General features: G+C 40.7%; 1 protein-coding gene across 1 annotated transcript; it reads left to right on the top strand.

Moving 5' to 3' along the window:
• The first annotated feature begins 956 nt into the window (after positions 1-956).
• Positions 957-26,519, top strand: LOC142143305 (equistatin-like). The gene is made up of 5 exons (XM_075201031.1): positions 957-1,062; positions 9,283-9,480; positions 20,582-20,722; positions 24,380-24,520; positions 26,389-26,519. The coding sequence occupies exons 1-5, from the start codon at positions 1,002-1,004 to the stop codon at positions 26,391-26,393; spliced, it is 546 nt and encodes a 181-aa protein (XP_075057132.1). The 5' UTR covers positions 957-1,001; the 3' UTR covers positions 26,394-26,519.

Genomic DNA, 26,519 nt, shown 5'->3' on the forward strand with positions numbered 1-26,519 from the left:
AACAAACTAGTTGGACCTCGCTGAGTGACGTAATTGCTTAGGATCCGTTGCATATTAGATTCCGTTGCGTAGTGGACAAAAGGTGGGTGTGCTTTCCTGAACTCGCGTTTCTTATTAAATTGCGAATGTCTCATCTTTCCCCATTATTGCTTAAAATACTCAGCACAACTTACATTGAGGAAAGTTAAGATGCGTTCCTTGATGAATCAGGCCCAGAGTGTCGATGTTACTGTAGTGGTTGAAAGATTCATATAAACATTTAAATATTTTAATGTCATTTTATGTAACTTAATGAAATTTATCATTTTATTTTGTTTTCTTTTATGTAGTTTTCTAATTGTTTTACCAAAAGTGTTTATAAACAACTATGGGAAGGTATGATGTAGTTTTTTTCCATGTAAGTGTGCTGTGCTAAAATTTATACTTTACATTGAATTTTGCATTATTAATCTCCTAATACACACTCTCAGTTTTACTTTGCTCTATGTGCTTTGATTGTGGATGGGCAGCTCCACTTTTTGGCAATCAGCGAATGTGTAGATAAAACTTAATAAAATGAAGTAAAACATAATCTAAGGATACACTGCAGTAGTTTTGGGCACCTGAAATCTTTTTTTTTCTATTACTGAACCTGTAGAACTGGTATCAGTGTTACCAGGAATTATTTCTGAGCTGTCAGTACCGGGATCACTGGATTATCTGTAACCTCTACATGAATTGTGTGGAGTAAAGGCTGCTGTAACCACTGGTCTGATCAGTGCATATATCCTCCCTAAAGGTCTCTACCACAGTATAGGCTGTATTGGGTTAAGAATAAAATGAAAGTTAATATATATTATTACTTGGGTGTTACTGCTGTGAGATACAGTCTTGTTGTGAAATTAAGAAAGTTGTTAGGTAATAATTACAAGTTGCAGTTTCAGCTCAGCCCTTTTCCTTATAGACTTTGGTATAAATGACGTTGTCAGATCTGGAATTGAGATTCACACCAGACATCAGACATGAGACCAGCTGCTTTCTTGCTTCTCCTGGGGCTGGTCCTGCTATCAGCAGTGACTGCAGGTAGGTGACCCAGCTGAGCTGTTATCAGTATTGCTGCTGTTTGTATCATTATTACCCCAGGTTATTATTTTAGATGAACTCTCTGGATTCACCAGTTGTTAGTTTTATGTCTGTCAATGAAATAATTACTCTCATTAAGAGATCAGCAAATTGAGTTTCCAAAAATCAGAGTAGTATTAAGAGAGAAGACAATGTTCCTCCAAGTAACATGGATGGACCAGTAAAAATTGTGAATTGTCAAATAAGAAAACTTATTTCTTCTTTTCAGTCATTTACATTGTTTCTGATTGATGATTATTATTAATAAAATGCATCTTTATAAAGACTTCCATGCTTATGTCTTAGATTCTATTTAATATGTTCTTCTTTATTACAGTAATATATTATATTTTATTAAGATTATAGTATTTGACTGACTGATTACTTTGATTTATAGTCCATAACAATTCATTTCCATATTTCAACCATGTTTTATGATCGGCCTCTATAAATGTTGTGTGTCTATATTGGTATATATACAGGGGCTGATGCTGGACGCATATTGGACATAATTTAACCTATAAAAGGGCCATACATACAATGTGTAGTTACATCCATATACTGAGGTACAGACATCGCATGGTGCATCCTGCTCTGTACTAGGGACAAATGTTCCACATTCAGACTTACGTAAGATACACTTATGCCCATGTTTTTAAAAACATCTGTTTTGATAAAGAAATACACATTTTGCTATTAGATGTGAATAAACTCTCCTTCACTTGAATGCATAAAAAGAATTACTTGCTAAAATATGGTTGCAAAATCATAATATATACACAAGCGATGCAAAATACTCATCTATCAGCTCCATCGGTAAATCCACAGTAAGCAGAAGAAGCTATCTAGTTCTGGTGAACGTTATCATCAGCGTGTATTTGCACCATACAATTTGCTGTTGTCTGAGAATGCCCATTCCCTCCCCAATAGTGTCCTCCAGACGCAAGAAGTCGTAAGTGTCAGATTCATGGCTTCATGTGTGTATAATTTACACTAACAAACAGGTGTACATTGTAATGTCTGCTTCAATAAAGATTGTCCTATGAGATTAATGTGGTTCCAAAGCACAAAGAGATTTAATAGCAAAAATATAACAAAGCATAACAAAATATTAGAAAGTATAACCGAACCAATAAGCTTGCACCCTGGATCCACTAACAGCTCATCAATCCTGAAGTCTGTGTTGTCAAAGAGAGAGAGAGTGATACTGCTCAGTGGCTTTTTATGCAGTTTGAGTTGACAAAAAAATAGTGATGATGTCCCTATGTACACAAAGATAACACTGAGATAGTTCTTCATTGGTTCAGGGTTTATGATGGTCTAGTAAAATGCAGGCTATAGCTCAGTTCAAGAGATACTTCTCCAAATATGGGGGCAACTCACTCCAACAGCTGTGTAAGTGTCTTGCCTCAGGTATCCGCTAAAATTCTGGTTTAAACTAACCCATTAACAGAGTATCTTTGAGAATTAATCTTACACTAATCCAGTCTCATGCCTAAACTGCCACCGGTCGGCTACCTCTCTTTCACATCCCTTCTTCCCTTCTCCCCCTTCCTCGACTCCGTCTCCATTTCTCCCATCTCTCCGTCTCATGCATGTGTCTGTCTGTCTTCCCCTCCCTTTAGATTGTACGCTCCTTTGAGCAGAGCTCTCCTACCTTCTGTTTCCATCACTTTTAACTGCGCTCTCCAGGTACTCAGCTCACCTCCTCTCGGTCCCTCTGCCCTCTGTCTCCTCTCGCTTCTCTCCGCTCCCCTCAGTGACTCTTTAACTGTCATCCGTGCCCACCCTCTTGGGCCATAGTTACCTGCCTATACTCACTTTTCCCCTCCCTCCCTCTCTTTCATGCTGTGCCTGAGCCCCCAGAGTTATATTGCTTACTGTTACATGTACTGTGCTGTTTCACCTTGTACTGTGCCATTGTTTGTCCTTGTACGGCGCTATGGATACTTTGTGGCACCCTATAAATAAAAATTAATAATAATAATAATAACTAGCGACCGCAATGTGCGATCGCTTCTCTGATACTGTATTCCTGCTGGTGACATGTGGATTAATGGACCAAACACAATACATTTCTTAGGACAAGAACTATAAATATCTTTAATATAGGTTTACCTTTATGTAATAAATCTCGAATTCTTAATAATAAAAGAATGTGAGTTTATTAAAATTGAACAATTTAGTGTGAATGTAAGTGTATTTACTGTGTTTCCAATGTCACTGCATATGTAACCTTTGTACACCGAATCGTGAAGGTAAATAAAACAAGCGATATTTATTAATTTAAAATGACTTCATCCAAGTATTTGACTTTGACAACATCCTTCTCAGTGTTAGCAACAAAGGACTCACTTCCATGGAACAATAAATCCATGGCTTGTTGGAATGTTTTGACGACAATATTAAGTATTTTTTATTGGATTGTGATTATATTTTCTAGCACATGTCTTTATTAAGAAACTACTATTGTATGTTGAAATTATATTCGAGAAAATCTTTCTAATTTGTAGCAATAACATGAGTTCACACTGATTTTATTGTTTTGATATACTGAATGTAGTGTTATTCACAGTTTGTATTGCAGATTTTTACTATGGTAATTTTATGGAGATATTATTATTATTATCATTTATTTGTTAGGTGCCTCAAGGTATCCGCCGCACCGTACACAGTGCTAACAGTAGACTATACAGGGTGAAACAGTACAGAACAATAAAAAAAAATACCAATACTTCAGAAACTCCAGGCAGGCTGATGCAATAAGCATGGAGCAGAAGAACAGGTGAGGAGACAGGAGGGAAGAGGGCCCTGCTTATGTGAGCTTACATCCTAAAGGAGGGTAGACAGAACAGGCACAAGGGGAGCCAGAAGAGAGAAGGGAGAGCGAGTGGAGGAGGTAAGGTGGTTAAGCAGATGGTTGGTAGGCTTTGCGGAAGAGGTGAGTTTTCAGTGCGCGTTTGAAGGAGCACAAAGTAGGAGAGAGACGGATGGAACGAGGGAGGTCATTCCAGTGCACTGGAAAATTCTTGGATTCTGGAGTGGAAAGAGGTGATAAGAGAGGAGGAGAGGCGGCGATCATTGGCTGAGCGCAGGGAGCAGGCCGGAGTGTGAATGGTGAGGAGGTTAAAGATGTAGGGGGCAGTAGAGTGGGAGAGAGCCTTGTACGTGGAGTTGAGGAGTTTGAAAAGGATTCTGTAGGGGACATACTATACAATACTAGTTTTGTTACAGTATTAAACATTAACGTAATAAGGTAAAAAATATATTGCATTAGACAGAGCTTTAATAAAACACTGGATCAGTAACAGACAGCGGTACATCCCTGTCCTTCCTCATAAACCAATTGGTGGCACAAAACAGAAGCTCATCCGATCAAGACCAGAAACCGTTGAGACAATATGGGCTTTACCTTCCTGTTGGAGACTTATAGATTGTTTGGGATTTCACTCAACCTGTTATTACTGACCACTTCAACAGGTGGCGAATGGACAAACCAGAGAATAACTGGCTGTATCAATTATGTACCAACATGGTACCTCTAGTTACAGGATAATAGTTGATGTCTGCATCCAAGGCTCCTTCACAGGCATGTTGTACCTCTGGCAGGATCCCACTGACTGTGCTGGATACATGTGAACACTTACTTAGGATCAGGACTGCCAGGAAGTAGGCAGAGCATTGACTTAGTACACTGGGTTCAACATAGCTTAGGGCTGAAATAGAGTGCTAGCACTTATCTGTAGGACACAGGAATACAGCAGGTATAGGGTTCTCACAGGACAGCTGGGGAATGGATGAGAGTGTTAGTCCTTATCTGTAGGACACAGGAATACAGCAGGTATAGGGGTCTCACAGGACAGCCAGGGGATGGATGAGAGTGTTAGTCCTTATCTGTAGGACACAGGAATACAACAGGTATAGGGGTCTCACAAGACAGATGGGGGATGGATGAGAGTGTTAGTCCTTATCTGTAGGCCACAGGAATACAGTAGTTATAGGGGACTCACAGGACAGCCGGCGGATGGATGACAGTGTTAGTCCTTATCTGTAGGACACAGGAATACAGCAGGTATAGGGGTCTCGCAGGACAGCCGGGGGATGGATGACAGTTTTAGTCCTTATCTGTAGGACACAGGAATACAGCAGGTATAGAGGTCTTACAGGATAGCCGGGGGATAGATGAGAGTGTTAGCCCTTATCTGTAGGACACAGGAATATAGCAGGTATAGGGGTCTCACAGGATAGCTTGGGGATGGATGAGAGTGTTAGTCCTTATCTGTAGGACACAGGAATACAGCAGGTATAGGGGTCTCACAGGACAGCCGACGGATGGATGAGAGTGTTAGTCATTATCTGTAGGACACAGGAATACAGCAGGTATAGGGGTCTCACAGGACAGATGGGGGATGAATGAGTGTGTTAGTCCTTATCTGTAGGACACAGGAATACAGCAGGTATCGGGGTCTCACAGGACTGCCGGGGGATGGATGAGAGTGTTGGTCCTTATCTGTAGGACACAGGCATACAGCAGGTATAGGGGTCTCACAGGACAGCTGGGGGATGGATGAGAGTGTTAGTCCTTATCTGTAGGACACAGGAATACAGCAGGTATAGGGGTCTTACAGGATAGCCGGGGGATAGATGAGAGTGTTAGCCCTTATCTGTAGGACACAGGAATATAGCAGGTATAGGGGTCTCACAGGATAGCTTGGGGATGGATGAGAGTGTTAGTCCTTATCTGTAGGACACAGGAATACAGCAGGTATAGGGGTCTCACAGGACAGCCGACGGATGGATGAGAGTGTTAGTCATTATCTGTAGGACACAGGAATACAGCAGGTATAGGGGTCTCACAGGACAGATGGGGGATGAATGAGTGTGTTAGTCCTTATCTGTAGGACACAGGAATACAGCAGGTATCGGGGTCTCACAGGACTGCCGGGGGATGGATGAGAGTGTTGGTCCTTATCTGTAGGACACAGGCATACAGCAGGTATAGGGGTCTCACAGGACAGCTGGGGGATGGATGAGAGTGTTAGTCCTTATCTGTAGGACACAGGAATACAGCAGGTATAGGGGTCTCACAGGACAGCCGGGGGATGGATGAGAGTGTTAGTCTTTATCTGTATGACACAGGAATACAGCAGGTATAGGGGTCTCACAGGACAGCCGGGGGATGGATGACAGTGTTAGTCCTTATCTGTAGGACACAGGAATACAGCAGGTATAGGGGTCTCACAGGACAGCCGGGTGATGGATGAGAGTGTTAGTCTTTATCTGTATGACACAGGAATACAGCAGGTATAGGGGACTCACAGGACAGCCGGGGGATGGATGACAGTGTTAGCCCTTATCTGTAGGACACAGGAATACAGCAGGTATAGAGGTCTTACAGGATAGCCGGGGGATAGATGAGAGTGTTAGCCCTTATCTGTAGGACACAGGAATACAGCAGGTATAGGGGTCTCACAGGACAGCTTGGGGATGGATGAGAGTGTTAGTCCTTATCTGTAGGACACAGGAATACAGCAGGTATAGGGGTCTCACAGGACAGCTGGGGGATGGATGAGAGTGTTAGTCCTTATCTGTTCGACACAGGAATATAGCAGGTATAGGGGTCTCACAGAACAGATGGAGGATGGATGAGTGTGTTAGTCCTTATCTGTAGGACACAGGAATACAGCAGGTATAGAGGTCTCACAGTACAGCCAGGGGAGGGATGAGAGTGTTAGTCCTTATCTGTAGGACACAGGAATATAGCAGGTATAGGGGTCTCACAGGACAGATGGGGGATGGATGAGTGTGTTAGTCCTTATCTTTAGGACACAGGAATACAGCAGGTATAGGGATCTCACAGGACAGCCGGGGGGATGGATGAGAGTGTTGGTCCTTGTCTGTAGGACACAGGAATACAGCAGGTATAGGGGTCTCACAGGACAGCCGGGGGATGGATGACAGTGTTAGTCCTTATCTCTAGGACACAGGAATACAGCAGGTAGAAGGGTCTCAGAGGAGCAGAGGAGGTTTGTTTATAGCAGTGGAGTTTATTGATCAAAGATAACGCTAAAAAAAGAGCTATTACACAAACTAATACTTAAAGGAAGTGTATAAGTAATATGCTTTACACAAGTATTTTGTCCCTTCATATACTCTTTTACACACACCCACACACACATACTGGCAGGGATAATCTAGCCCCTTGTCCCAAATGATTATATAATTTATCATAAGGAACTGTTGACCTTATGATCCTACTTTTGATATTAAACTCAGTTGCAGGAAGGGAAGGGTCTCGTCTCCTTCTCCACCATTTATCAACTAAGTCTGGACTGAGAGTTTTAATATTTAAATCCTCTTCCCAAACTGTATTTCAGGAAATTATTCCCTGTGCCTCATGTCACCTACACTGCTGCAGCCATAGCTCTGTGATTCTTTGCCCCATAGATTTCCTTCCTTAGAACCCTTCTTTTAGTTCCAGATGGAGCTGTAGTAGGAAAAATACTGCTGGGTCCTTCTTTACTCTCTCTCCCACAGGGTTTTCGAAAACCTGCCTTGAGCTTGCTGTATGAGGTTCTGGTGTTAAAAAATAAGATCTCTCCTGTTTGTCTGATCTGTCATCTGTGCATTACTGCTGCAACCATGTGTAAGAATAGTCTGGCAGTTCACCGATTCAGCTGCTTACTAGGTAAATAGCAACGTGCTTCTCTTTAGCTCCCAGTTTAGCAGCATCAGCTGTGTTATTACTTACCACACCCATGCAGCTAATTATCCTGCATTTTCAGATTGGTACTGCTGCCTTTATAAACCTCTTCCTCACAGAATACCATTCTGGTGATAGTTTCAGCTTGACCAACTGTGCCTTGTTCTGTTATCTGTGTTTGACACAGATTGTTTAAAGGATTCTGCTGTCTTCTCCACTCCTTACTCTTGGCCTGTTTAACAAAATCTGCATACCCTTTTTAGACAGTTATTGAACAAAATTCTACAAAGTAAGAATGCTTTCAAGAATAGAACTGGTAATAGTTTGTTTTTATCAATTAACAAAATGCAAAATATTGATTTGATTTAGATTTCTCTTCTGTTCATTCACTTTAGATTTTGTTAATTGATAAAATTAAACTATTACAACTTCTATTTTTGAAAGTATTCTTACTTTGCAGAAATTTTTCCACACCTGCCTAAAACTTTTGCACAGTATTGTATCTCTACCTGCCCTGACCTCTGGCTTGCTTAAAGGATTATGCTGTCTTCTCCACTCCTGACCGTTGGCATGTGAGTTGAATATGCCTACATATCTTTACCTGCCCTGACCTCAGGCTTTCTTAAATGATTCTGCTGTATTCTGCTGCTCCAGACCTTTGTCTGTCTATTACTCTGCATTAACCCCTGCCTATCTAGTTCTGAGTCCTGTTGTCAACATCCTGGTTGCTCACTAACTCCTACGGTGTTCTGTCAACTCCACCAGTCAAGTGTCAGATCAACAACTGCTACAACCCAAGTTTATATCCTGGTGGCAAAAGCGATCTGTGAAAAGCATCAACTTCCTCAGAAAGGAGGCTGCTAAAGGTGAATATCTCGAGAAGCAGTTCTAGCAGCAGAGGATTTCACGCTGCTCAGCTCTTAAAACTCAGCGATACCCTCATCACCTGCACTTAGTAACAGGGTGTGGCAGCCTCCTTCCATCAGCCAGGAACAGTCACCGATAAGCCCCCTTGAACCTCATATTAGTTACTGATGTTATATAGGAACTCAGCTCCAATCAGGAACAGAAAATACAACTTCCCCTGTTATTCTCAGAGAATGATTACTGAAGTAGTTTAGAAACATCGGAGCAGAATAAATTGTTCTTTTTACCAAAATTCAAGTAAAAAGAAAATACAATTGTGTCTGTATATTATGGCAAACAGCTGTGTATTTCCGCTCCTTCCTCCATATATGCCTCCTTTCTGCTGGTTTAAGTGACAGTCCACCAAGAAGCGGGAGTTGAGCAGGAGCTAGATGTGTCCACATGGTAATAAGATTAGTCATTACCATACTGCATGTGCACCAGAGAAGTGGCAGAAGTTATCTCTACTCCACTTTTGAGCAGAGTTGTGTTGTACCTAATATGTAAATATTAAACATGGTGCTGCTCTGTCCAAAAAATGTTACAAATGTGTTGTCATACATGTGTTTCAGAGCATCTTACTCACTGCTTAAAAGCACGTCAGCTTGCAGAGAAACAACCCCTGCCTCAGTGTGATGAAAATGGCAACTACAATCCACAGCAGTGTAATGGCAGCCATGGTGTGTGTTGGTGCGTGAACACAAAGGGAGAAGAGATTGCTGGAACGAGAACCTTACCAGGCCAAACACCCACAAAATGTGAAGCTACAGGTAAGACTTTGTATTATAGTATATAATTGCATCATCCCACAATGCACTGAGTGCTGCTGATGCAATATTATTATTATTATTATTATTATTAAGAAGAAGAAAATGAGTGTTAAATCATGGCAATCATTTAAATTGCACCATGATTACTGTGGCCCTTATGGGATATAGTATAATCACATATTTGCAACAGAGATCTGCACATCTCCTGTTCCCCCAGATACTAAACACGAATCATGAACAGACGCTGGTGTATCCATCTGATAGATTAGAGGGTCAGCTCTGTAGGACACACAAAGTCAGCAGATAATAGGCATCATGCAGGATTTATATGAAGAGTGGTGTTTATTGTTAAAATGTAGATCTTATAGAGCTGGTAACATCACAGTGAGATAGTGATGATAGACCCAGGTGGAACATAAGGCTGTGCACCCTTTACTGGGGGCTCAACTGCCTTTTTTATACAATTTTTAAACATAAGTTGTCAGGGGTTATCCAGCCCTTTGCCTTTTTAACTAATCAAATATCTGCCCTGTGAACCAGCCTGGACTTTGTTAAACAGTTTATCATTGCTCTCATTGGTGACGTGGGGCTCATCCCTCTTCTACAATGGTGCCACTAAGTTGGAGGCAGCCTGATCCCCACTGGTCCACAAAATTATGATTAAACATTTATTTTTTGTAAATACATTTTTAGAAAACATTTTTATATGAGGCGCACAGCACCGGGAGTTATCCCACCCGGTGTCCCACCGCCAGACAATAATCCATTCAGCGAAACAGCATCACATGGTAAATGTCTGGGAAATGGGGGAACCACTTACTCAAGTGTAAGACTTCTGCTCTGATCTGCAACCTTAGCATCTTCTTAATCACATTGTTTGAAAATGTTCTCTATCTACAAAGAAACAGCATAACATACTGGGCAGATGTAGTCTAGTATTAACACCTATACACAGTATTATTCGTCTCAATAATACACAGTGTTTTTAATATAATTGTATAAGAGGGGATTACTTGTACTTTAGCTTCCAATATACATTTGCTATTTTTTTTAATAATTCAAATTATTATTATAAAGTTGTTTCTAGAAAAAGTTAACTTCCTTTTCCCTGCAGATGACTAAAATTAATTTTTGTGAGTCTGGTCCCATGTTTGTACCGGCTGTAATCTACCAACAAGACTCTTTACTCCCCCAGACTTCATTCAGACAATGACATGAAAGCAGTACAGATTCCTAGTGGTAACAGCACAGACTGCATAAGCCTTACCATAAAGGTCTCCTCTGGCAGAAATTTTGTTTGAAACAATGAACCAAACGGGTATCAATGGTAAATTAGCACAAGACTCAGTCCTTCAGCAGCCAACTATATATCACCTGTGACCCACAAATGAGATGAGAATCAATTACCAATAAACAAATTAAAATAGGATCAGCGCTAATAACTGACATGAATATCCAAAACTTATAAGGAAAACAATAAAAAAACAATAAAAATGTAATTTATGTGCCACTTTCCTTCAATAGAAAGATGTCTCATATGCACTTTAATTCCCACAGCGATGATGAATGAGGTCAAACCGGTGGCCCCGGATGTCACAAAATTCTGCTCCTTGTATATCCTCAGGATAATATATGAAAGACCAAAAAGAAAGAGTTCATAGTGTAATCTCCCATAAACACTTTCCTCTATTCCAGGCTCACTGTGTATTTAGCATGCAACACCACAATACCCTGGTGAAAGATGTCAAAGAACCCCCCTTAGGGTATGCACTAACAAGAGCTCAAACGGTATTCAGCATATAATAGAATTTATTTTCTTCATTCATAACGATCATCTCTCGCCCAGCCCATGTGGGTGATCAGCATATATCCATACACGGATGTGAGGAAATAATTAGGGATGTGCACCGGCGACTTTTGAGGTCTCGTGTTTTGTGTTTTGGATCCGGATTTTCGTTATTTTTGAGGTTCGGATTTGTCTCGCAAAACACTTGACGAAAGGTCTCGGTTCGGATTTAAGGTATTGGATTCGGATTTTTTTTGAAAAAAACATAAAAAGTTTAAAAATCAAGTTTTTGTGCTTATTTTCACTCCTAGGCTATTATTAACCTCAATAACATTCAATAACAAGCATTTCCACTAATTTACAGTGTATTCTGAACACCTCACAATATAGTTATTAGTCCAAAACGTTGCAACAAGGTATCTTTCTGGACTGCGTAGAGGAGTGGGTCACCACAATATATATTAAAAACCCTGAACTTTTATGATTCGCACCAATAATTGTACCTGGACTGCGTAGAGGAGTGGGTCACCACAATATCTTAAAAACCCTGAACTTTTATGATTCGCACCAATAATTGTACCTGGACTGCGTAGAGGAGTGGGTCACCACAATATCTTAAAAACCCTGAACTTTTATGATTCGCACCAATAATTGTACCTGGACTGCGTAGAGGAGTGGGTCACCACAATATCTTAAAAACCCTGAACTTTTATGATTCCCACCAATAATTGTACCTGGACTGCGTAGAGGAGTGGGTCACCACAATATCTTAAAAACCCTGAACTTTTATGATTCGCACCAATAAATGTACCTGGACTGCGTAGAGGAGTGGGTCACCACAATATATTAAAAACCCTGAACTTTTATGAATCGCACCAATAAATGTACCTGGACTGCGTAGAGGAGTGGGTCACCACAAGATATATTAAAAACCCTGAACTTTTATGATTCGCACCAATAAATGTACCTGGACTGCGTAGAGGAGTGGGCACTGGGCACCACAATAAAATATATAAAAAACCTTCAACAGATCTGCATTACACTACACATACGGCTGCTCCTCCATCCTCTCCATCATATACATGTTGGAGTTTTAGCGTGTGACAACCTCTTGTTTTTGATAATGTCAGTGCATTTGGAATATTTTTCAATTTGCCCCACACCACTGAATGTACTTTATCTATGATACGCATCTATCTATCTTGACTGCGTAGTGTGGTGGCCCCGGTACACAATTTGATACCGGGGCCACAATAAAATAAATACACCCTCCACGTGTCAGAATTCCACCAAACAAGTATCTGGACTGCGTAGTGGGGTGGCCCCGGTACCCAATTTGATACCGGGGCCACAATACCTCCTCCAAATATGCTACAGACAATTCGTCATTGAGATCCCATCAAGTATGTTAAAGACAGACAGGGTCCAAGTGTTATTAGTTGACTTTGTAAACAAAAAAACTGTCCCTGTTGCACATAGTCGTGCAATGAAGACTGACTTTTTCATTTAAAGGCACGATCTTTCAAGTGTAGTGTTTGTAAGTCTAAGTCATATTATACTTTTGGTAAAATTGTTTTTTTTTGTTCCTCTTTATGGTAATTAATTAGTAATAGAATTAAAGTAGGAAATAGAATTAAATAGAATTAAAGTAGGAAATAGAGTGGTATAGAGTTGTAGTGTGGTATAGATAGAGTGGTCCACACAATATAATAATAAAACCCTCAACTGGTCTGAATTCCACCAAACAAGTATCTGGACTGCGTAGTGGGGTGGCCCCGGTACCCAATTTGATACCGGGGCCACAATAAAATAAATACACCCTCCACGTGTCAGAATTCCACCAAACAAGTATCTGGACTGCGTAGTGGGGTGGCCCCGGTACCCAATTTGATACCGGGGCCACAATACCTCCTCCAAACATGCTACAGACAATTCGTCATTGAGATCCCATCAAGTATGTTAAAGACAGACAGGGTCCAAGTGTTATTAGTTGACTTTGTAAACAAAAAAACTGTCCCTGTTGCACATAGTCGTGCAATGAAGACTGACTTTTTCATTTAAAGGCACGATCTTTCAAGTGTAGTGTTTGTAAGTCTAAGTCATATTATACTTTTGGTAAAATTGGTTTTTTTTGTTCCTCTTTATGGTAATTAATTAGTAATAGAATTAAAGTAGGAAATAGAATTAAATAGAATTAAAGTAGGAAATAGAGTGGTATAGAGTTGTAGTGTGGTATAGATAGAGTGGTCCACACAATATAATAATAAAACCCTCAACTGGTCTGAATTCCACCAAACAAGTATCTGGACTGCGTAGTGGGGTGGCCCCGGTACACAATTTGGTACCGAGGCCACAATATAATTTAAAAACCCTCCACGTGTCGGAATTCCACCAAACAAGTATCTGGACTGCATAGTGGGGTGGCCCCGGTACCCAATTTGATACCGGGGCCACAATACCTCCTCCAAACATGCTACAGACAATTCGTCATTGACAGACCCCAGACAGACATTGTCGTAGTGTTATTGTTTGACTTTGTAAACCCAAAAAAATGTCCCTGTTGCACTTGCACATAGTCGTGCAATGAAGACTGACTTTTTCATTTAAAGGCACGATCTTTAAAGTGTCAGAAAGAGAGAGAAGACACAGGAGAGGAGAGTTGTAGCTGGGGACCTGGGGTGGAAGCTCCCAGGCTCCCCCAGCATTGCCTGGAAGTCTGAGCGTGGTGACTGAGCCAGGGCAAGGAATGTGTGCCCTGGATGAGGGGGAGAACTCCATGCCACTATAGTGAACCCAAGAGAGAGGGGGACACTGCACATGGAAGAGGCCCTGGAGTGAGGGCTGCTACAAGAGGCATGGTAGCTGTAGTGTCAGATCCTGAGGCTGAGAGTACACAGAGTGACGTGTCAGAGCACAGGAGACATTATCCCCGCAGAGGAGGGATGAGCTGCAGTTGAGAGGTCTGCTGTTGAAATAGGACATGCACACTTTAACACACAAATCATTTCAGCGACAGGGCCTACCAAACAACTTTGACTGAAATGATTGGTTTGTTTGGGCCCCCACACCAAAAAAGCTATTCATCTCTCCCTGTACAGACTAAACAGGCTCTACTGAGGCAAGATGTCGTCCTCATCCTCAACCTCTGATTCCTCTCCCCCTACAGTGTGTACTTCCTCCTCATCACACATTATCAATTCGTCCCCGCTGGACTCCACAACCACAGGTCCCTCTGTAGTATCTGGAGGGCAGTGCTGTACTTCATTGAGGAATTGATTATTCATTTTTATAAACATCATTTTTTCAACGTTGTGAGGAAGCAACCTCCTTCGCCGCTCACTGACCAGGTTCCCCGCTGCACTAAAAACTCTTTCCGAGTACACACTGGAGGGGGGACAACTCAGGTAAAATAGAGCCAGTTTGTACAGGGGCTTCCAAACTGCCTTTTTTTCCTGCCAGTAACAATATGGACTGTCTGACATGTCTACTTGGATGGTGTCAGCAAAGTAATCATCCACAATTTTTTCTATTGTGACAGCATCCAATGCAGCGAGAGTAGACATGTCTGCAATGGTTGGCAGGTCCTTCAGTCCGGACCAGATGTTATCAGCATCCCCGCCAGTGCCTCTTTTGGGAAAACTGAGCTTTTTCCTCGCAGCCATAGATGTGGAAGAAAATGAGGGTGGAGCTGTTGGCATGTCACGGTCCTCTTCAGAGGACAATCTCCTGACCAGCAGGTCTTTGCACCGCTGTAGACTTGTGTCCGCCGGAAACAGAGACACAACATACGCTTTAAACCGAGGATCGAGCACGGTGGCCAGAATGTATTCCTCTGACTTTAAAAGAGTGACCACCCTCGGATCCTGGCAAAGCGTACGAAGGGCTACATCCACAAGAGCTACATGCTTGCTGTAATCGCAATGGCTTACCAGCTCCTCCCTCACTTTCTCCAGCTGCTTCTGCAACAGCCTGATCAGGGGAATGACCTGACTCAAGCTGGCAGTGTCGGAACTGACTTCTCGTGTGGCAAGTTCAAATGGCTGCAGAACCTTGCACAACACGGAAATCAGTCTCCACTGCGCTTGACTGAGGCGCATCCCCACTCCTTTGCCTATGTCGTAGGTGGCTGTGTAGGCCTGAATGGCCTTTTGCTGCTCCTCCATCCTCTGCAGCATATAGAGGGTGGAGTTCCAGCGCGTCACAACCTCTTGTTTGAGGTGATGGCAGGGCAGGTTCAAGCTTTTTTGATGTGCCTCTAGTCTGCGGTAGGCACTGGCTGAATGCCGAAAGTGTCCAGCAATTTTGCGGGCCACCGCAAGCATCTCCTGCACACCCCTGTCACTCTTGAGGTAATGCTGCACCACCAAATTAATGGTGTGGGCAAAACATGGGACGTGCTGGAAATTGCCCATATTTAATGCCCGCACAATGTTACTGGCATTGTCTGACACCACAAATCCCCATGAGAGTCTAAGTGGGGTAAGCCACTGGGAGATAATTTCCCTCATTTTCTCTAATATGTTGTCAGCGTTGTGCCTCTTATTAAAGCCTGTAATGCACAATGTTGCCTGCCTTTGCATGAGCAGCCATTTTGTAGATGCTGCTACTGATGCAGCTGTTGCTGTTGCTGCGGAAGGGGATGCATCAACCCAGTGGGCTGTCACAGTCATATAGTCCTTCGTTTGCCCAGAACCACTTGTCCACATGTCCGTGGTTAAGTGGACAGTGGGTACAACCGCATTTTTAAGAGCACTGAGGACACTTGATCGTACTTCTCTGTACATTTTTGGTATCGCCTGCCTAGTGAAGTGGAATCTCGAGGGGATTTGGTACCGGGGACACAATACCTCCATCAACCCTCTAAATCCCACTCCACTGATGGCGGACACCGGGCGCACGTCTAACACCAACATTGCAGTTACAGCCGCAGTTATACGCTTTGCAATAGGGTGACTACTATCGTATTTGGTGGTCATGGCAAACGACTGTTGGACGGTCAATTGTTTGGTGAAAGACTTAGCGGTCTTACGACTTCCCCTCTGGGAAGATGACCGACTAACAGCAGCAACAGCAGCAGTGGCAGTAGTAGGCGTACCGCTGCAGGATTCCTCGGATGAATCCCGTATTGAGGAGGACTCAGTCTGGCTGCTGACTTGGGCTGCAGGACTGAATCTGATGGAGATTGTGGAGGAAGTTGACGAGGAGGGTGTTGCTGGTGTGTATCCAACTGGACCACGGGATTTAGGTGTCCCTGTACCGATGAGGGTCCTAGCCCCAGTTCCTGAACTAACCACTGAACTATGAAGGTTATTCAGGTGACGTATAAGGGAGGATGTTCCTAGGTGGGCAAGATCCTTACCCCTGCTTATTTGAGCTTTACATAAGCTACATATTGCCATACATTGGTTGTCTGGATTTGGATAAAAATAACTCCAGACCGAAGAGGTGCATTTATTGGTCTTCTGACCAGGCATGACGATGGGCTTTTTCATCCCATGGACATCAGCTGTTTCCCCCCCTGGTGCCTCATTTACAATAACCACATCACCATCCTCATCATCAAGTTCCTCCACAGCGCCAGCTACATCATCAATAGCCTCCTCCCGAGCCACCTCTTCCCGTACAGTGATGGGAAGTACAGTGATGGGAAGGTCAGGCTTGACAACCACCAACACGCTTGGACTCGCCTTGGGGATTTGTGATAATTTCTCTTTAGAAGGCAGAGTTGTTTGCTGTTTTGTTGCTGACAGCATAACTCTCTTCAATTTTTTGTAGGGGGGGGGAGGAGGAGGAGGGCTAAGATCCGTGGGTGAAGCTGAACCACTAGTCATGAACACGGGCCAGGGCCTAAGCCGTTCCTTGCCACTCCGTGTCGTAAATGGCATATTGGCAACTTTACGTTTCTCCTCAGATGATTTTAAGTTTCTCTTTTTGCTACTTTTTCTTAACTTGGGCTTTTTGGATTTTACATGCCCGGTACTACGAGATTGGGCATCGGGCTTGGAAGACGACGTTGATGGCATTTCATCGTCTATGTCATGACTAGTGGCAGCAGCTTCAGCATTAGGAGGAAGTGGGTCTTGATCTTTCCCTACTTTATCCTCCAAATTTTTGGTCTCCATTATATGTAGCACAAGATACTGCAGAATGTGTGAACTTGGTAATATTGCAGTACCAATGGACTTATACTGCTGGATTGGTTTTGCAAATTTGGTTATAATTATTATATATATTTTTTTTTTAATTTTTTATTTTTTTTTACTTTTTTCTTATTTTTAAAAAACTTGGGAATAGTGGGGAAATAACTATGCCCTTAGAAGCACAGAGCACAGGACACAGCACCACTGGACTGAACAGGACACGGCACAGGACCCAGCAGCACTACGGAACTCAGCAGGACAGAGCACAGGACACAGCACCACTGGACTGATACTGCAGAATGTGTAAACTTTGTAATATTGCAGTACCACTGGACTTTTACTGCTGAATGTGTGAACTTGGTAATATTGCAGTACCAATGGGCTTATACTGCAGGATTGGTTTTGCAAATTTGGTTATAATTATTATATATTTTTTTTTTTTTTTAATTTTTTATTTTTTTTTACTTTTTTTTTATTTTTTAAAAACTTGGGAATAATGGGGAAATAACTATGCCCTTAGAAGCACAGAGCACAGGACACAGCACCACTGGACTGAACAGGACACGGCACAGGACCCAGCAGCACTACGGAACTCAGCAGGACAGAGCACAGGACACAGCACCACTGGACTGATACTGCAGAATGTGTAAACTTTGTAATATTGCAGTACCACTGGACTTTTACTGCTGAATGTGTGAACTTGGTAATATTGCAGTACCAATGGGCTTATACTGCAGGATTGGTTGTGCAAATTTTGTGGTAATTAAAAAATATTAAAGTAGTTTTTGGTATTTTTTAAAAAAACTTTTTTTTATTTTTTTAAACACAGGGGAATATTGGGGAAATAACTATGCCCTTAGAAGCACAGAGCACAGGACACAGCACCACTGGACTGAACAGGACACAGCACAGGACCCAGCAGCACCACTGACCTCAGAAGGACAGAGCACAGCACACAGCTCCACTGTACTGATACTGCAGAACACAGCACAGCACAGCACAGCACAGCACAGCACAGCACTAAACAGCACAGAACTAAACAGCACAGAACTAAACAGCACAGAACTAAACAGCACAGAACTAAACAGCACAGAACTAAACAGCACAGAACTAAACAGCACAGAGGACCACCTAACACACCCTCCCTCTACCCTGATCAATGCCCGAGTGAAGATGGCGGCGACTAGCGGGGAATTTATAGGATCCGAGTATCGCGAGATCCGACAACGGGATTATGAGTCAGAGCCTCAGTTTCACTTTTGAATTTGGCGCCAATACCCGGATCTGTCTCGGATCCGACTCGGATCCGCAACGTTCGGGTGGGCTCGGATTCAGGAAATCCGAGTGCGCTCATCCCTAGAAATAATATACTGATAGTGTGTTATCTTTTATAAAGGTTTTCATTGTAACAAGATAAAAAATTAAAATCACAAACACAATAAAAAAGTGTGCACCACACACATAAAACTGTCTACATATCCCATTATGGGTGGTCTCTTACCCCGATAAAGATGGTATAAGCGTCTGTAATATCATAGTAGAGCACCGGCACCTCCACTTGTACAGATCACAGGGAAGAGATTCTCTCAAGCCGGTGTTGCCCATAGAACCAGACTCTTCTGGGGACTCCAGACAGATATCTACTCAAACATAACAGCAAGGAATCATGCTTGGGGGTGTCAGATGGTTAATCCAGAGTTGTGGAGAATCAGATTTCCTCTGGAAAGAACAATGTGACAGCAAATGTCTTGGATTTGTGCAATATAAACAGTTTTGCTCTCATCTACAGATGGTTTTGAGAGTAGACAATGAATGACTTACACCGCCCACCTGTATATGTTCTGTTTCTGATTCATCTACCTTAAAAATAGTTATTGTCAGCTCATACAGGGGGAAGTAAAGAAGTAGCAGACCGTTGCCTCTTCCTTGTGAAGTACAAGGAGACAGTTGTCAATAGCAATGCAGTGATCCCTGAGATTCTCTTAATCTCATTTGTGTTAGTCAATAATAAAGCCAGAGAGATGTCTCAGCTGTAGCTGCCTGGTAAGGATCATCAAACCCCCAACCAATACATACAGCAGTAGAATTCAGAAACACCATATACCTTCTGTGGGCAAAGTGCGAGAACATGAAAAATACAGAATGAGGAAAATATTTCCCGGAACAATTTACAAATTTAGCTCATCTCTCCCCTGGAGTAAATGCAACAAGAAATACAAGTGGTACCATGAGTATAACTGTTATATTGTGAAAACATATCATTCATTCTAATGTATAATTATATACATAAATGTCTCATCTATACATAACATAACATGAGTAGATTACATAAAATAACATACATAAATAAATAAAATAAATAAATACAACTTTTTTTTAAATATAAATTTGTAATTTAATACCATCACATTTAGCATGACAACTTTCTCAGTGTCCAACCTAATAGTCCGACTGTGCCGACTAATAGCTCCAATGTACAATATAATATCCCAACATCCAGGCTAATAGTCCGACTGTGCTGACTAATAGCTCCAATGTACAATATAACATCCCAACATCCAACCTAATAGCTCTAGTTTATAATATAATAACTGTTGTCCACCCTAGTGTGATATTTGGTTACATATGAATGTAGACCTCCATCTTTCTTGCACAAAGAAGATATGTGCTCCATCTGCCGAGAGAGATGGGCAGATAAAACGTCCACTGTCCAAATTAATAGCCCCTATTTGCCCCCACTAGCTCAGCACTTACAGTACATTTTATAAAATGCTGTAACGAAAATTGCTGCCTACATTACACTATCATGGGGAATATATGTTATGTCATATTTTATACAAACCAAGAAATATAATTTCACAAACAGTCTAAATTAAAATGGAATATTTTTCAAAGATTAATCTCTATTATTATTATTATTATTATTATTATTATTATTATTATTATTACTATTTGGTAAAACATTATTAAACTGTCATTTACTTCATTTATGTCAGGTTTTTTTCCACTGAACAGAATGATTGACATCTATTTTATTCTACTAATCATTACTATGACATATATTTATATATATATACCTTAAAATGAAATATTACAGAAATCTCTAAGGTTCTGAAATACCAGTATTACCTGCAAAATAACCAATATGTAATGAGGATTCTTTCTGTCTGACTAGGTGAAAAGCCAGGAAAGTGTTCAGTTCACCGAATATTAAAAGTATGTGAAAAAAAACTTAATCCGGTATGTCGAAGTGACTGGGATTGTAATGGAAAACAGAAGTGTTGTGACTGCAACGAGCAGTGCAGAGATCCTGTTGGTAAGTGGGGTCCAGTATCGGGGAAAATGTAATGGGAATGTTAGTGACATACCCCCCTATACCCCCCTATACCCCCCTATACGCCACTCCCACTGCTATATATATATATATAATCAGATAGATAGATAGTGTATGTGACTGGAATGTGGTAGGGTTACAATGAAGTTAGTAGGAGAAGTAGTGGTATGACATACCCCCATATACCCCCTGTTATGTACATCTAGTTGCTATCCAATAATGATTGTCCACTTCCAGTTATGTGGTTCCAAATCACAATGCGATTTACTAGCAAAAGGCAGCAGAGTAACAATTCAAAATAAAATAAGTACAGCCGTTAAGTTCGCAGGTGCCCTGGATCCTTCAAGTTCTCACGGTTGTGGTCAATGAGACTGTCTGATAGTCCCAGAACTCCTGCTTATATACAGTCAGTGATACAGTGAAAATAATGCAGGCTTCAGGAAGGTCCAGTGTAATGTAGGTCATAGCCAGTTGAAACAATAACATCCAAGGGTGGGGGTCAGCTCTCCAGCAGATGCATACTAATCTTCCCACCAAGAACTAGTTTAACCTGGTCTATTTTCACTACTCAGACAATACCATCTCAGATCATTTATTCCCCATAATCTATATCTAGCATACGCAAAGTGCGATCTTTTCGGCGATTGAACCGGACGTCTGCGGATAAATAGGGGATTAGAATGATACCAGACATAATATGTTTCCTGTATCCTGAACCTTAGATCTCACTAACGTGTATACAGCATTATAATTTTTAAACATTAACTCTGCTATGTTTCATTACAAATAGCTATGTGTTGCAACTACTTTTAATATGAGCTAATTACAAGTGTATGTGTTCGTGTAAATGTGTGTATAAGTGTTTGCACGTATTGTGGTTAATTACGCTCCCCCACGCCGTAGCGTGCTATTCGCATGATTTTCAGACAAAGAAAATCAAGCTGTGCCCCTGAGTATTTTGTAAGCACTTGTTACATTTAACAATATACCAATGATTAAACATTACCGGCCAGACTACTACTGACTGAATGTTTCGTATATGATTTAGCTCTGTCCCATGATCAGGGTCTCCCTTGTACCGACGCTGAGCTTTTTAACACATTGACAATGTCATTTTCACCAATCAGTTGGTCTTTCCAACGTGCACTGTAAACCTATAAATAATAATAATGAAATCCAATCCCTCTTCCAAAAAAATTATTTCTACATATGCCTCAGCCGGCTCCCTCATATCCACTTGTCTGTGTGGAAAACCACCCAGTGAATGTTTGAACTCTGTAATTGCTCAGTTTATGTTAATCCTACCTCTGTCTGTAGCTTTGTTTTTATCTTTGAGCCAAACCTCCCTCTGGACTATATCTGTCCTCCCTTTCCTACATCTTTACCTCCAGTTTGGGCCAGAATGATTTGGGGAAAGGTGGAAATGTGCTTTTCATTTCAAGATTGCTTTAATTATATCAACCGACTTCAAAACTATTTTCCTTCTCCAAAACTCTCTATATCTCGAGTCTGTCTTTCAATCGCTTCCCCATAAATCCTCTGATAAACTCTCTATGTAACCAATAAAACTACAAGAGGAAATATTAGATGTTGAGATTAGGCCAATCATAAATGCTAAATCATTTAGATACAATCCTCGCTATACTTTTATATTTTATCTGATCACCTGATAAAATGACTTTGTTACAGGATGGTACCTTCTACTACCTGATACCAATTCAGATGTCTCCAAACATTCCAGAATAAATGTCATGTTAAACAAAGTAACTTCAAACAACAAATGTGACAAACTGACTTTAACTTGCTGTCTATTACTGTTGTCATCCTGTCTATAAGCTCTTAACAATTGCTCAATCAGGAAATTTGTGTTTCATCTTTAAATTGAATTAAATGTGTTTCTGCTGTAGCTGGTCAGTAAGGATCATCATAATCCCAGTCAATACAACCAGCAGAGTGGTGTGGGCGGGTTAGTATTCAGAAACACAAGGGCTCTGAATCATCTTGGGATGTAAGTCCCGTTGTGCCATATCCTGTATGAAATTGCTCTGCGCATACTCAGAGATGGACTTTACGCCATGGAACTCAACTGCACGCAATTCATGTTCAAACACAAATGACACTTCCGACAGTCTATGATTTGAAGGTGGTCCGGGGATGGGAAGGGGTAGATGAATATAAGCAATGTGCAGCCTGGGCTGAGCACACACAGATTCATCCAATTCAAGCTCTGGACATCTCTTAGTTACGTGTATTTTAGTCGTATCACTTGCACCAGCTTCAGAGCAGGTGTAAGTGCCGGCTGATAGTGATGACTACACGTATGTCAACCAGAACATGAGAGAAACTGTAAAATGTTTTAAATGTATTTTTAATAATGATTATAGAATGAAGATTTGTTGACGTCGTTTTTCTTCCATACGCTCTGATGGGACATTATGTTGCAAATATCCATGTGCATATTCTGCAGTCTGTTCTGTCTGTCTGTCTGTATACAGCAAGTAACATTAAGGCAGAGCGTACTTATACTCATGCTCAAATGAAAATGCTGTCGGAGATCAGCTTATACTTGAATACAGGCCTCCATCCATGCAATTTACATCCGATCTTGAAGAAACGCAAACTGCGGTCACAAGATGAATCAGGTTCTAAATCCCTTCTGTGGGCAAAGTGTGAGAACGTTAGAAATGCAGAATGAGGTCAACAAGTTTCAAATGTCGCTCATCTCTCCTCTGGAGTAAATGTAACAGCACATTGTACATGGTAACATGAAGAGCATACACGTTATATTGTCAACACATTACTTTCATCTTAATTTAGATTTAGATCCATAGATGTCTTATTTATACTTAACATAAATGAATAGATTACATAAAATAACAGAGATAAATAGATGGGTTTTTTTTTATAAAATGATAATTTATTACAATCATAATTGTCAGAAAAACTTTCTCAGTGTCCAGACCAATAATCCCAATGTGCAGGGTAATAGATCCAGTGTACAATATAATATCCCAACATCCAGCCTAATAGTCTCACTGTGCAGGGTAAAAGCTCCAGTGTACAATATAATACCCCTAAGATTCAGCCTAATAGTCCCACTGTGCAGGGTAATAGATCCAGTGTTTAATATAATACCCCTAAGATTCAGCCTAGTAGTCTTAACAGGAATTCAAATAACCCCAAGATCTAGTTTGATGGTTACAGTGTATACCCTAATGCTTCCACTGTCCAGATTAATAGCCCCTATATCTCCCCACTAAGCCAGCACTTATATTACAGTTTACATGACGCTGTAACACAAATTGCTGCCTACACTACACTACCATGGGAAATATACGTTATGTCATATTTTATAGACAACAGGACTGTTCCCTAACTGTCCTTTATTGATTAAATGTTACTAATCTGTCGTCTTCTTCATTTGTGATGGCTCATTTTCCACAGAATGCTTGACAAAGGTTTTTATTCTACTAATCATTACCATAATATTTATACATTAAGATGAAACATTACAGAAATCTTTATGGTTCTGGTAAAGGCAACAAATATCACTGTTTTATATGTGTTCTTCTCTCTGTATACAAGAATTACCTGCATAATACAACCAATATGTAATGAGAAACCTTTCTATCTGTCTAGATAAAAAGCCAGGAAAGTGTGAGGTTATCTTAAGGGGATGTATAACAGACCCTAATCCGTCATGTAGAGGTGACTGGGATTGTAATGGGACACAGAAGTGCTGTGACTATGCCTGTCACATGCAATGCAGAGATCCTGTTGGTAAGTGGGGTCAGTATGGGGGTAACAGACATATAAAGAGAACCAGCTGTTTAAATCTTTAAATCTAATAAGCCCACATTAAACACACACAGTATATTCATGGAGGAATCTCTGTGTCCCTGTGAATTGTATCATCTCTGTTACATATAACAGTTTACCAAGCATTAAACATGACGACTGCTTGGCCTTACCAGCCAGACTACAACTAACACTATTATATAGTTACTATCTGAGTTACCTCTGTCCTATGATCAGGGTCTCCCTTGTACCCACACAGAGATTTTATCACATTGACAATGTCATTTGCACCAATCATCTGGTCTTTCCATCGTGCACTGTAATCCAATACATAATAATAAAGATATCCAAACCCTGCCCAAAAAAATCATTTCTAAATCTGCCTCAGCCGGCTCCCTCATATCCACCTGTCTGTGTGAGAAAAGCCTAAAGAATGTAATTACTCAGTTTATGTTAATCCTACCTCTGTCTATTGATTTGCTTTTATCTTTAAGCCAAACCTCCCTGTGGACTATATCTGTCCTCACTAAAGCTGCATCAGTTCATTTTTCCTACATCATTACCTCCAGGTAGGGTCAGAATGATTTAGGATGGTGGAAATCTTCTTTTCATGATCAGATTGCTTGTATTATATCACCTGACTTCAAACCTATTTATCTCCACCAAAACTCTCTATATCCTGAGCCTTTATAAAAATCTGTTCCCCATAAATCCTCTGACAAACTCTATTTTTGGCCCAAAACATATGAGTTTTGAATAATCAATAGAGCCAGCAACCAATACATTTGCAAAAGAATAATATTAGATGTTGAGATCACCTGATAAAATGACTTTTGTTACTTTTGAAACCTGATGGGGATTCCTATTACTTGATACCAATTCAGATATCTTGAATTCTCCAAAAATTCCAGACTAAATGCCATCTTAAACAAACTAACTTCAAACAATGAATGTGACAAATTGATTTGCAACTATCTGTCTATAACCATTGTTATCACTTCTCTGCTATAAGCTCTTAACAATTGCTTAATCAGGAATTTTTTTTTACATCTTTAAATTGAAAAATATTATACAATTGGAAACACCTATTACTTTTTTTAATACTTTTTATAGCACTAATTTAAGAATACTAATAATCATCTCCATCATCATCATCATAGTCATATAGGTCAGATATGAGAGTACATAATGTGGGACTATAGTACAAAGGCAACAGTTTGTATTTGAAGTACAAGGATCAGTGGGTCAGTGTTTTAATTTTAATTTCATTTAATTCAAAAGAAATCCATAATATTCCCTAAGGTCTTGTAGCTGTCCAAAAAATAACATTTCAGGTCCAGGAGTAGTTTAAAAAAATTATATTCCAAATGTCAATGAAAACATTTTCTTTCTTCAGTTCAAAGGACACCATAATAATTTCACAGGAAAAGGCTTGTCAAAAAATATATTCAGTACACATTAAAAACATCCAGATTTTTGTATTTCATGTAAAAACAAAAAACTTTTTAATTATACATATTTTTATTAATAATTATTATATTTAGAGCTGTTAATTAATTTATTTTATAAAATGTTATTTTGCATGCTTTCTGATAGGACTTTATATTGCACATATGCAAGTGCAGGTTCTGCAGTCTGATCTGTCTGTCTGCATAGTAGTAAATAACATGTAGTGTGTACTTATAACCAGATTCAAATGGAAACGTTTCTTGACATCTGTTTGTATTAGAATCCGTGTGTGCAAGTTACATGTGGTTTCTATAGATGCAAGTTGTATTAACATTGCTCTTGCAGATGAATCACGGTCATATTGTCTAACCCTGTACGTTCAATGTCTCTCATATACACAGCTTGATGATCTATCAGCACAGAACACAGGAGGCCACGTCATTAATCCTCTACGGCCGGAGAGCTTCTACACATCATCCAGCAGCCGCTGCTTATGTACCTTGTACACAGCAATGAAAAGAGCAATTTAATG

The sequence above is a fragment of the Mixophyes fleayi genome, chromosome 3, assembly GCF_038048845.1.
Source record: "Mixophyes fleayi isolate aMixFle1 chromosome 3, aMixFle1.hap1, whole genome shotgun sequence".
Classification (NCBI taxonomy): domain Eukaryota; kingdom Metazoa; phylum Chordata; class Amphibia; order Anura; family Limnodynastidae; genus Mixophyes; species Mixophyes fleayi.

Bases quoted from the DNA above. Each gene is read 5' to 3' on its own strand.
- LOC142143305 (XM_075201031.1), top strand. From the start codon at position 1,002: ATGAGACCAGCTGCTTTCTTGCTTCTCCTGGGGCTGGTCCTGCTATCA. The intron at 9,481-20,581 runs GTAAGACTTTGT...CTGTCTGACTAG, and splicing joins CACAAAATGTGAAGCTACAG to GTGAAAAGCCAGGAAAGTGT. The intron at 20,723-24,379 runs GTAAGTGGGGTC...CTATCTGTCTAG, and splicing joins GCAGTGCAGAGATCCTGTTG to ATAAAAAGCCAGGAAAGTGT.